This window comes from Planococcus citri, chromosome 5, assembly GCF_950023065.1.
Source record: "Planococcus citri chromosome 5, ihPlaCitr1.1, whole genome shotgun sequence".
Lineage (NCBI taxonomy): Eukaryota > Metazoa > Arthropoda > Insecta > Hemiptera > Pseudococcidae > Planococcus > Planococcus citri.
Window position 1 is genome coordinate 14,809,760 of NC_088681.1, and position 11,481 is coordinate 14,821,240.

An 11,481-nucleotide genomic window follows, 5' to 3' on the forward strand; every position below is an offset into this window, starting at 1 on the left:
TTCTTCAAGAAAAAACAACATACCTCAGTTTCGTAATTGAGAAAGGGAAAATAGGAAAATCACCAGAAAAGATGGAGGCTGTGAAAAATCTACCAAGACCAAAAGATGCTGATGAAATTCGTAGGGTCATTGGGTTAATAACATATTACCATCAATTTATTCCAAATTTATCAAACCTCACTGCACCACTCAGAGCTCTACTGAAGAAAAATGCTAAATTTTTCTGGTCTTCAGAATGTGAATCAGCATTCATCAAATTAAAAGAAGAAATATGCAGTGATCGTGTTGATGTACCTTTTGACCCAATGAAACCATTCAATTTTAACCACTGACGCAAGTCCTATTGGGGTCGGAGCTGTTCTTTCCCATTTGAGTGATGGAGAGGAAAGGCCTATCGCATATGCCTCAAGATTGTTAACTCCGGCAGAAAAAAATTACTCTCAGCTTGATAGAGAGGCTCTCGCGATTATTTTTGCAACGACCTACTTCTACAATTACCTACTCGGAAAAAAATTCACTCTGGTAACAGACAACGAAGCTCTGACGAGAATTTTCGCATCAAATAAAAATATGTGACGCGGCACGACAAAATCGACCTTCGAACTGAAAACAAGTTTTTGAGTTATGGGGGGTTAAAGTTTTCAGTCCAGTTCTGCTCGTTTAGCGGAAGCGCTTGCGTTCTAATCAGGTTCTCCAGCTAAACTGAGCTAAACATAGTCTTGAATAACGTTTCTTGCCTGTTTTGTGTGAATATCACTGGGTAAAATGGTTATTTACATTGATACAGGGGGCTCAGTCATGATTGCACTCATTTTTTCAATTTTTTCCCCATTTTTTCATTATTTTCAATTTTGAAATCAATCTGGAGGCGAAACAAAGCGTTCTATTCTATGAGAAAAATACTTTAAGCAAAGTTGTAGAGAATTAAATTTCCAAAAACCTACAAGAGGTTTATTTTTCTCCAAAATGCATAGTTTTTCCGTTTTTCTCAAAAAACAGAAAAAATAAACCTCTTATAGGTTTTTGGAAATTTAATTCTCTACAACTTTGCTTAAATTATTTTTCTCATAGAACGCTTTGTTTCGCCTCCAGGTCGATTTAGAAGTTAAAATAATGAAACAATTTTTAAAAAATCAAAAAAATCAAAAAAATGAGCACACTTCTGACTGGATTACCATGTATATGGAGCTATGCAAATCATAGGGACTTCTGGGTGGTTTTAAATGATTTTTGAATGTCCGAGGACCAAAAATCCGTCAAAAAGTGAAAAATAATTTTTTCAGTCCGAAGGTCGATTTTGTTGTGCCGCGTCACATATCGTTACCTTAATGCCAAATCCGAGTATGTCCATACAAAAAAAGGATGATTTTACGCATCACTGATAAGGCTCGGATATGCTCGGAAGGGTTCGTTGAGTTCTGATTGAACATCCGTCAGCTTCGTGCATCTTCGGTGGTGCATTTTAACTGTACTCCGATGCAAATTTTTCAATTCAGGGCTTCCCAGAGCCTTATCAGTGACGCAAAACGATGATGTTTTTTTGGATGGACATACTCGGATTTGGCATTAAGGTAACGATATACCACAGATGACGTCAGCCAGGCTAATTAGGTACACATGTTTTCTCGCTCAGTTTAACTACGATGTAAAATTCAAGAAAGGTATTGATAATCGAAACGTTGACTGTTTATCTCAGGCACCAGTTGATCCGCAAATCAGCTATGTTGAAAATCTATCAGTGAATGTTATGTCCGAGCCAACCAACGATTTTTTTCTCGGAAATGAACCAGACCAAATCTACACTGATAATATCTTCTATTTGTCGAATGAAATAGTTAACTCAGCAACGATAGCAGCTGAAACACAAAAAGATCCAGAACTACAGCCGCTATTACTAAAACTGCTCACCGATAACTCCGACTACGAATATATGACAGCTGATGGTATAATTTTTAGAAACGACCGTGTATATGTACCAGTGTCCTTGAGAAGTCACGTTCTCGCTGATCTACACTTCTCTCACATGGGTTCAACTCGTATGAAACAATTGGCTCGCCGATATGTTTATTGGAAGGGCATAGATGCTGATATCTAACGTTACGTAAAGAAATGTAGCGATTGCGCCGAATTGCGGAGAAATCCGCCAAAAGAAAAAATTTATCCATGGGACCCCCAGCTCGGAATTGGGAAAGAGTTCACATGGATTACCTCGGACCATTTTTAGGATATTACGTTTTGGTATGTGTTGATGCCAAGTCCAAATGGTCCGAAGTCCGAGCAGTAAAAGAAGCACCTACCTCTGAAATTACAATCAACCTTCTCACAGAAATATTCACTACTCATGGTTTTCGTACTCGTTTAGTCTCAGATAATGCAACAATTTTCAAATCTGAGTTGTTTCAAAATTTTTGCAAGAAAAATGGAATTCACCAGAGATTTATTGCTCCAAATTTTCCACAAACAAATGGTTCAGCTGAATGCAGTGTACAAACTTGGAAACGCAGACTTCTTGCCATGCAGTCAGAGGCTGATTCGACTTCAATTCATGAAAAATTACGTCAAATCACCCTCCGTTATCATGCAACGCCGCTTGCTTCCGGTCTTTCCCGCTGTAAATTGAAAATTAGCCTAGATGCGTTTTTTCCATACCAAACGCCGTCAGTTCGACAATTCAACGTTGGCAACACAGTCCAGGCTCGTATTTTTACTAATCAAAAATTTGTATGGGCACGCGGTGTTGTTGCTGAGAAGTATGGAACGCGTCATTATTTAATTACGCTGGAGAACTCCGGACGACAAATAAAAAGGCATATCGATCAACTCGTACCCGCCTGGGAACGAGGTAATAAAGCCGTCACCTTCAGTCCAACGCAGTCCTTTGATGTGCCGAAGTCACCGCATCAAAATACAACGCCGAATACCAGCACCACTGAAATGCCTACGACCAGCAACGCTGCAACCTGTCCAGCTCGATCAGCTGGAAATACCGATCCAAGCGCGCCTCCAACAGTGCGCCGATCATCAAGAAAAGCGCCGCCTCCGGCGCGATTCAACGATTATATTCGATAATTTTACATTATCTTATTCCTATACTATTATCCATATTCATAATACTTTTATTCATACTCGTTATTTCAATCAATATTCAATATTCTAATTTTTTTTATAAATCAAACTATTTTTAATCATATTTTTAACTTTTTTTTTCAAATCAAAAAACTTTCAAAATTCAAATTTTAATTTTTCAATTTTTTTTTCTCTTGCAGGGGGAGATTGTTATGGAACTAGATGTTAGAGTTAGAGACTATAGTTAGTCATTGTACATTCGTGTGTAAATACAGACGTTCGTTAATCGGTTGTTCGTTATTGAGTCACCATAGTTGGTATCTAATGGATGAATTTCTAGGAAAAATGTATAATAAACTTTTCACCGATATATGTAGTTTAGAAGGAATTGTATTTCTGATTAACTTTATTCCCAAATTTCACAACTTTTCCCAACTCACCCAATTTTTTAAAAAATTCCCACTTTTCAGTCTGAGAGGTCGGCACGCCTCTGATAATACCCTAATAATTTGATCACTAGTAGGTATAAACAGAGAAATAGCAAACTGTAAAGAATTAAGTATAGGTACTCAGTGTTGGATTTGTGTTTGACTGGGAGATGCAGAATATCAAGAAGCATTTATGAGCTGGTGGAACCAAAGCATAAAGGTAGAAATGAATCTCAGGTATACTCACACAGGTATCATTTACACCTTTCAGCTGGCCCGTGTATAAAGTATTTAAATCTTTTAATGCGCCGGCGTGAGCAGCGTTCAAAGCACCAATTTCCAAGGCGTGAGAAGTATTTATAGCCGAAATTTTATTTGATATCTGCAAGATTGTTTCCGCAGTAGTGGCTCTAATAATCAGCTCTAATGTTTCTTTTTTTGGAGCGTCAAGGTCCAATTTTTGTACAATTGTTTCGTACATTGCATATTGAATCTGAAAAATGCAATGGAATTAATTACAGACCTACTTACATTTTGTTCGAATTGTATCATTCAGATTGAAAATGAATCGTTTTATTGCACAGAATATGCCATCCGGCTGGGTACCTACAATGCTATGGTAGGTAGGTGCATTCAGAATGGAGTAGATTTTTGTACCATCAAATAAACACAAACTTTCATAATATATTTTAACATTTTTGATCCGTTTAGGCTTTTGTTTTTTGAAAGTTTTAATAGAATTTAGATTTTTCTTCTCCGGGGACATGCAGTAGGTAGAACGTTTATTTAATACCTAGGTAAGAAAGATAAATGTATGTCATACCGGTTGCAATAATTGAGATATTTCAGGATTGCTTGGGATCGTGAACAATAGACGATCATCTTCCGAGTTAGTAGTACCTAAAGAATAATGTAATATTAATGAATTTGTGTCCGATTAGTGTGCCTACATATTACCTTATTACGTATACTTATTGCATGAAAGAAAACTAGGGTTGAAAACCGTTTTGAGTCACCAAAACCGCCTTTTTGGTCAGCTGAAATGGGAACCCGAACCATCAAAGCCGTTTCAAAATTTGGAAAAGAAAATTCCCAAAAGAACAACCATAGGATAAAATGAATTTGAAAAACTTCAGAACTATTTTAGTATCAATTGAATTTTTAAATAAAAGAACAACCAGAACCGGATTTGGAACAACTTTTTTTAATTGGTGGAACCCCCAGCACCACCAGCAAAACATCAAAGTAGAAGTAAAAAGAACCACCAGAACCGTGAAAGGTACCTACCTTTTGGAACCAAAACAAAACCATTTCAAAGCACAACACCTGAGAACCTTTTGGGAACCGAAACCCACGTCTTATTTTCAAAGGTTCTGAAAACTACCTCCATCACAACCAATTTATATCCAAACGGTTTTCAACCCTGAACAAAACTAGCTTGAGTATTTTATGGTTAGGTAGGTATTTCCTAACTTTTTTATCGCTCAGGTAGACTATGCATAATTCGTATTGTGTAATTACAAGAAATAAGTTCCTGATCATACGTACCTGAACAAAAAACGTTAAATACAAATAAAATCGAGAAGCGGTGTACCATTGCCATTTCAATTGGAAGGGGCTGCAAGCTTTCCTAAAAGTCGAAAAACACGTTTAATAACTTGAAAATCCACTTTTTTTTACCTTGGGGATAGGTCAAATAGGGCTGTAAAGATGAAACCCGCCGCTCATTCTAAAGTTAACAGAAATCTTTGTGAATTTTCTTCTGTCATTCTTTGTTATCGAATGTACCCACTCGAACGTCACGATCACTCAACGACTCATCATTTTACCAATTTCGTATGTACCATTATGATAGGTACACTGAATATTTGGGCTTCCTAGGTCAATTTTAGGGGAGAGGGTGATCAAAAATTGAAGTTAAAATTCACCTTCAATGTGATGGGAATGACCTAGGAAACTAAACTTAGGATACCTACCTACCTACATATGTTGATCACAGTGGAGGTGCTGATCAATGGCATGATTTTGGACACTTTTCATATGTTTGGGGCCATATTATGCCCCTCCAAAAGATGACCTTTCTGTAATTTTCAACTTCAACTCTTGCCACTCCATACATAATGTTGTTACGCTTAGGCGTTTATTCTTTTTTTTTTTTTTTTTTTTTTTTTGGAAATATTATAATTCCCTGAAAAGTACCTATTGTTAAAATTTTCAAGTGTTGAAGCTATGGAAATCATCTTTTGCATCAGTTATTTTACTTTTCAAATTATATGTACCTACCTATTAATTTTTCCAAAGCTAAAATTCATTAACAATTAAATTTCTCAGGAACCTTTGAACCTAAGTATATATTTTGATCAAGTTTAAAATTTCACAACTGGCTACTAGCCTGACATTTCATCATCATCATCACTTATTTCAAAAGTTCAAAGTTTCCAAATTTATCGAGCGACAATTTTTTTCCAAAATTTTTTACTTTTATACCTATGATTACGCTGAAGAACGACTGAACCATTTTTTATGAAACTTGAAATCTCACAAGTTCATCACCGTTCCTACATATAATCGACGACTATCATCATGATCCGAAACTTTACAGCTTTCGAGTGTAAGTAATTGCAAACAAAACTGAGTTTTTGGAAATTTTCAAGGGGTGACTTTGCACAAAATTCATTAAAAATTTAATTTTTCAGGAAAGACCAATTTTAATTAAATTTTAAATTTCACAACTATAGGCTACTAGCTGGACATTTCGCTATCATCATACGTAATCCTTCAAAAGCTCAAAGCTTTCAAGTTTGTATCGAGCGACAATATTTTTTTCAAATTTTTTCAAAAATCATTACCTAGAAAACAGTTTAACCGATTTCGAAGCAACTTGAAATCTCACCAAGCTTCCACCATCCTAATCCTAACGAATCGCTCATCAAACTGATCTGTTTTAAAACAATTTAATGGTTTGCGTATAAATAAATTGATTCATTTCTCAGTGAATTGTTTGTGAGAGTGTTAATTCATTTAAAGACATCATTCATGAACGAATTGATTAATTTTTTGAGAGAACTATTCGTGAACGAATAGATTCATTTTTAGCAAATCGTTCGCCAACGAATTGATCAATTCTTTAATTTATGAATCAATTCGTTTGCGAATGATTCACCAAAAATTATTCAATTCGTTCGTGAATGATTCGCCATTTATTAATCAATTTGTTCGCGAATGATTCACCTAGAAATCAATTTATTTGTTCAATCGCCAAGGCCAATCGGTTGTGAATGATTCGATTCACTTCGCTTGAAAACAGATCAATCTCTATACTTACTACATACAATTAGGATTAGTTTTACAAGAACCGAAAATAAATTAATTACGTAATCCGTTTGCGAATGATTCACCAAGAAATCAATCAATTCATTTAATCATCAATCGTTCGTAAATGATTCGATTCGATTGTAAACAGATCAATTGCTAGGTACACAAATGTTTCAAAAAAAGTGAATCAATTCGTTCATAAAAGATTTTTATTTTTTTAAGAAAAATCGGTCTTCTCCTCTTCTCACGCATAATGCGTGAGTGTTTTTTTAAATTTTATTTTCACAGATCAAAAGTCTAAAAAAAAAAACACGAAAATAGGTTGGTAACAAGAAAAAAAGTGCGAATTTTTTACAATAGAACAATTCAAATTTTTGTAATTGTGAGTATAAGTATATAAAAGCAAGCGTCGTTTTTGAAAAAAATGTTAAATTATTCAACTTTCTCGCTTCCAACTCATCCTTCCAAAATTTGTTCGAACCACTTCTGGCTAGGTAAATAGCTTGAAAACTCGGAGAAGAGGATCTGCGGTAGAAAGTTGGGAAAATGTGTCGAAAAAAGCTAGGAAAATTTCGGTCTCCCCCCCCCAATGCAGCCTTGTAATCAAAATCAACGCCTATGAATTAATTTTCATTATTTCTAGTCATTCTGGAGCTTTCAGCGCGATTTTTGTTCTCTACAGAAATGAAATATAGAATTTCGCTCCTACAGAAAGTGTGGAAATTAATTTAGGCAGCTAAAAATTGTAGCATATTCTTCATCTATTCACAAGTTCATCCACATTTGATTTGATTTTCAAGCAAGCACATTAAGGACGTTTTTCAACCAATATTCTCTATCTCTACCTATCAGTCATTATAATGTAGGTACCTACCGTTGGTTTGAAAAACGCACTGTAGACGTGACTACCTGAAAATCAGGTCAAATGTGGATAAACTCAGTTCAATAGATCAAAAATGAGCCACGAGTAGTAGCTCATAATTTTCTTTTTTTTTTCAAATGAATGGATCGGTATATTATCGATTCGATTCCCATAATTATTTTTTTTGCATTTAATATTGATAGTCCTTGTGCATTATTAGGTAGCTAGTATTTTTTTTTTAAATTTGGAACTGCACAATTTTTTTCCAACTGACATTGATTTTTTGGAGCTACCTACACAATATATTGTGTGGAACTACCTACACGTTAAAATAGGGACTGTAGCATTTAAAAAGTTCCTCTTCGTGGATAATAATCTAGTGTCACTCTTATATTGGTACATATTATACAGAGAACAGACGTTGCGGCACCATTTCAGGCCTCATTGGTTTTAGAATGAAGCATTCCTTTGTAAAAATTTGTCATGACATATTTCAATTGAGTGGCACTGTTCCTTATGCCTTAGCCTTTCTTTGTTATTCAATATGTGCCTATTCATGTAATAAACAGGCTACAATAGTTTTTTATTAATGAATTAACTATTCCCGGCAAAATGGTCGCGTATAAATGACTAAGTCTTCTCCGTATGCTACCTTGGTAGGTAGGTACTAAGTACAACGAAATTCAACTAGGTAAATGGTTCCACCCAGTTGACCAAATGCTAGCAAATTTTGTGCTAGCGTAAATGGTGCCGGAATTTGAGACACTTTTTTAAAAAAATGCTAGCAAATCAGTTGCGATTAGGTCGCATTAGAGTAGCAGAATTGCGCACAAATAGCTAGCACGTAGCTGGCACAAAGCTAGCAAAAAGCTAGCATTTTGTTGGCACTTTGCTCTGCATTCTGCTACGTACATGCGACTAAATCGCGACTGATTTGCTAGCAATTTTTGCAAAAAGTGTCTCATATTCCAGCACCATTTACGCTAGCGCAAATTATGCTAGCAAGAAGCTAGCTTTTTGCTAGCGTAGAAAAACTTTGATCAGTAAAGTAATTACTATTAGTTAACTTTTTAAAAATTCTGGGTGTTTACCTTTAACAGGTGGTAGTTTTCCAGGAAATTCCAAAAATTAGGCAACTGTCCCAGCTCAGAGCTAGCATAACGCTGAGATCTTGGGATAGTATAAGAAGAGTGATGTCACTCTTCTTACTTTTCAACAAGATACCACCTTGAGCTTATATTCAACTTGATGACACACTTTATCTAAGAGTAGCAAACTATACCATGAGAGAGATCGACGCTAGCAATTCGCTAGCATTATGCTAGCGCATAGGTTGAAAAATCTCTTTATTAAATAAAAAATGAAGTTTTTTTTTAAATAGAAAAATTGTCAAAATTTAAAATTTGAAAATGAAGTATCAAACAAACCATGAAAATGAAAAATTTCAAAAACATTTGAACAACATTTTAGTCCACGGCAATGGGAGTAATTGCACCCCCTGCCGATCCTCCGGGACAACTTTTTCCTTAAAGGGGACATCCTAAGGAACATTTTAAAGCAAACTTGCTGAAAAAAAAATTGGCCTTACTTACAAAATCGCGGCCATTTTGATTGAAAGGTCAGCCGAAATCGCAGATTTTGCGTTTCAACATAATACGTGCACGAAATTTTTCAAACCTTACAAACATAGATCGAAAGATCATACAAAAATTCATCACCTGTCAAAATTTCAAGTGGTAAAGTACCTTTTTCGATTTTTGGTGAATTTTCAAAAATCAAATTTTGGCCAAAATGAGAGAAAAAAATCAAAATTTTACCAAATTGACCAAGAAACCTGAAATTTGGGATATACCCTATTTTCGACATGCCAAATCGATGGGAAACGGTTTCAACTTGTTTTGATCAGTTCTGGAGCCTCCAGCAGATTTTTGAAACTCAAATTGAAGTTGTAAAGCTCAAATTTATTCTGAAAACTAATTTCAATACGCTACGAAGTACTGCAGGTGAATTTCAAGTCGTTTTGGAGCCTCCAGCGACTTTTCGAAGGTTGTATGGCGTTTTTTGAAAAATTGGAATTTCCTAAAAGTAGCTGGAAGCTTCAAAACCATTTGAAACCTGCGAAGTAAATTTCAGCTTGCCAGCTCCAATTGATAAATTAATGTTGTGGGAATTTCAAGTTTCAAAAGCCTACTGGAGGCTCTGAAATGACTTGAACCCACCTGAAGTCGTCTTCAGAAGGTGTTAAAATTGGAGTGTAGAGTCAATTACAGCTTTCCATGTCCATTTGATGAAATTTTGTTGTCCCCTTTAAGAAAAAAGTTGCCCCGGAAGATCGGCGGGGGGAGGGGGGGTGCAATTACTCCTATTGTCATATGCAGGAATATTTTTAATGATTTTTGTATGCGCGCTGAGGGATGGAAAAGATACTTGCTCGCATTTTGCTACAATAAATAACGCAGAAAAAGGTTTATTGGTGAGAAATGCGTAAGATCTGGTAGCACATTCCTATCATTTGACTACAAAGAAAACGCCAAGTCACCAGATGCAGAAACTAGAGATATGCTTACATTTTTCTAGAGCCAGATGGCTAAGTAAATGCTAGGTCAGAGATGCAAGAATATTACCTGAAGTTTCCTATCATAAAACTGTGAGCAGGTACATATTAGTCAGTGATACGCTGGCATTAAGCGAGCAGGTATAGAGTGAGGCAAAAGCTAGCTGAGATATGCGAGAATATTGCTTGAACTTTCTTGGCATAGAATTGCAAGCAAGTATCCATCAGTGATACGTTAGCATCAGGCGAGCATGTATGAAGTGAAGTAAAAGCTAGCTGAGATATGCGAGAATATTGCTTGAACTGTCCTAGCATAGAATTGCGAGCAAGTATCCGCCAGTAATACGCTAGCATAAGGCGAGCAAGTTAAAGTGAAGTAAAAGCTAGCTGAGAGTCGCTGGAAAACAGCTCGAAAATTGCTAGAATTGAATTTGCTAGCGAAAAACTGCAAGAAAATCGCTTACTTTTAGCGAGACAATTATTGCTGGCCACAAAAAGCGAGTAAATTGCTAGCAACTTATCAAAACGCGAATAAAACGCTAGCTTTTTGCTAGCATGTGGTCAACTGGGCATAACCTACACTTAAATAAAGTAGGTATATTATGTAGTATACCTATAAATAAAATCTGACACACCGAGAATCGTCTAGTTTAAGTTCAAAACGTCGAGAAATATAAAAATTGTTGACGCCCACCCTTTTTTCTAAAATCGGGCATACCGCAATAGCGATCATTTTTTACAAAAATTCGGCTGAAAACATCAAAAAATATGAAAAAATTCCTACTTACTTCTTTGAAGCATCCAGCAACAGGCTCGAAAAACAAGATGTAGAATTCAACATCAACGAATGCGAAGCAAAATTGAACTAGTAAAAAATTTAATTTTCACTTTTGCATCATGCAAATAAAATAGCGCATATCTAGGGTATCTGTATCTGCCAGTAGAAATGTTTAATCAGAAATTTTAGATAATGTATCTTTTCAAATCAACAGATAAATTCATGCTACCTTACTGAATTTTCCTCAATCTCTAGTAGCTATATAAGTATTTAACATGTAGCCATTGATTACGATATTTCATCACCCTTCTTCGAAATGAATATCATAAAAGGTATCTACATATTAATTTGATAAATTTAACGGCGGAATTGAAATTGAAACCCCTGGGCATACAAATTTGCGATCTCTAGTGAAGATAAAAAATTAGAAAACTTTTTTAGGGGTACTCGATATTTCTGTGCACCCTGTAGCATCTAT

The 11,481-nt window shown here is 35.6% G+C and overlaps 1 protein-coding gene across 1 annotated transcript in view; it reads right to left on the minus strand.

Annotated features, from left to right (window-relative positions):
- Positions 1-11,168, minus strand: part of LOC135847065 (uncharacterized) — a 23,438-nt gene extending 12,270 nt beyond the window's left edge. The window contains exons 1-4 of the mRNA XM_065366461.1: positions 11,014-11,168; positions 5,043-5,124; positions 4,318-4,394; positions 3,742-3,987 (exon numbers count right to left, since the gene is read on the minus strand). Coding sequence (XP_065222533.1) covers positions 3,742-3,987; positions 4,318-4,394; positions 5,043-5,097 — 378 coding nt within the window. The 5' untranslated portion in view covers positions 5,098-5,124; positions 11,014-11,168. The remainder of the gene's footprint in view (positions 1-3,741; positions 3,988-4,317; positions 4,395-5,042; positions 5,125-11,013) is intronic.
- Between the last annotated feature and the right edge of the window lie 313 nt (positions 11,169-11,481).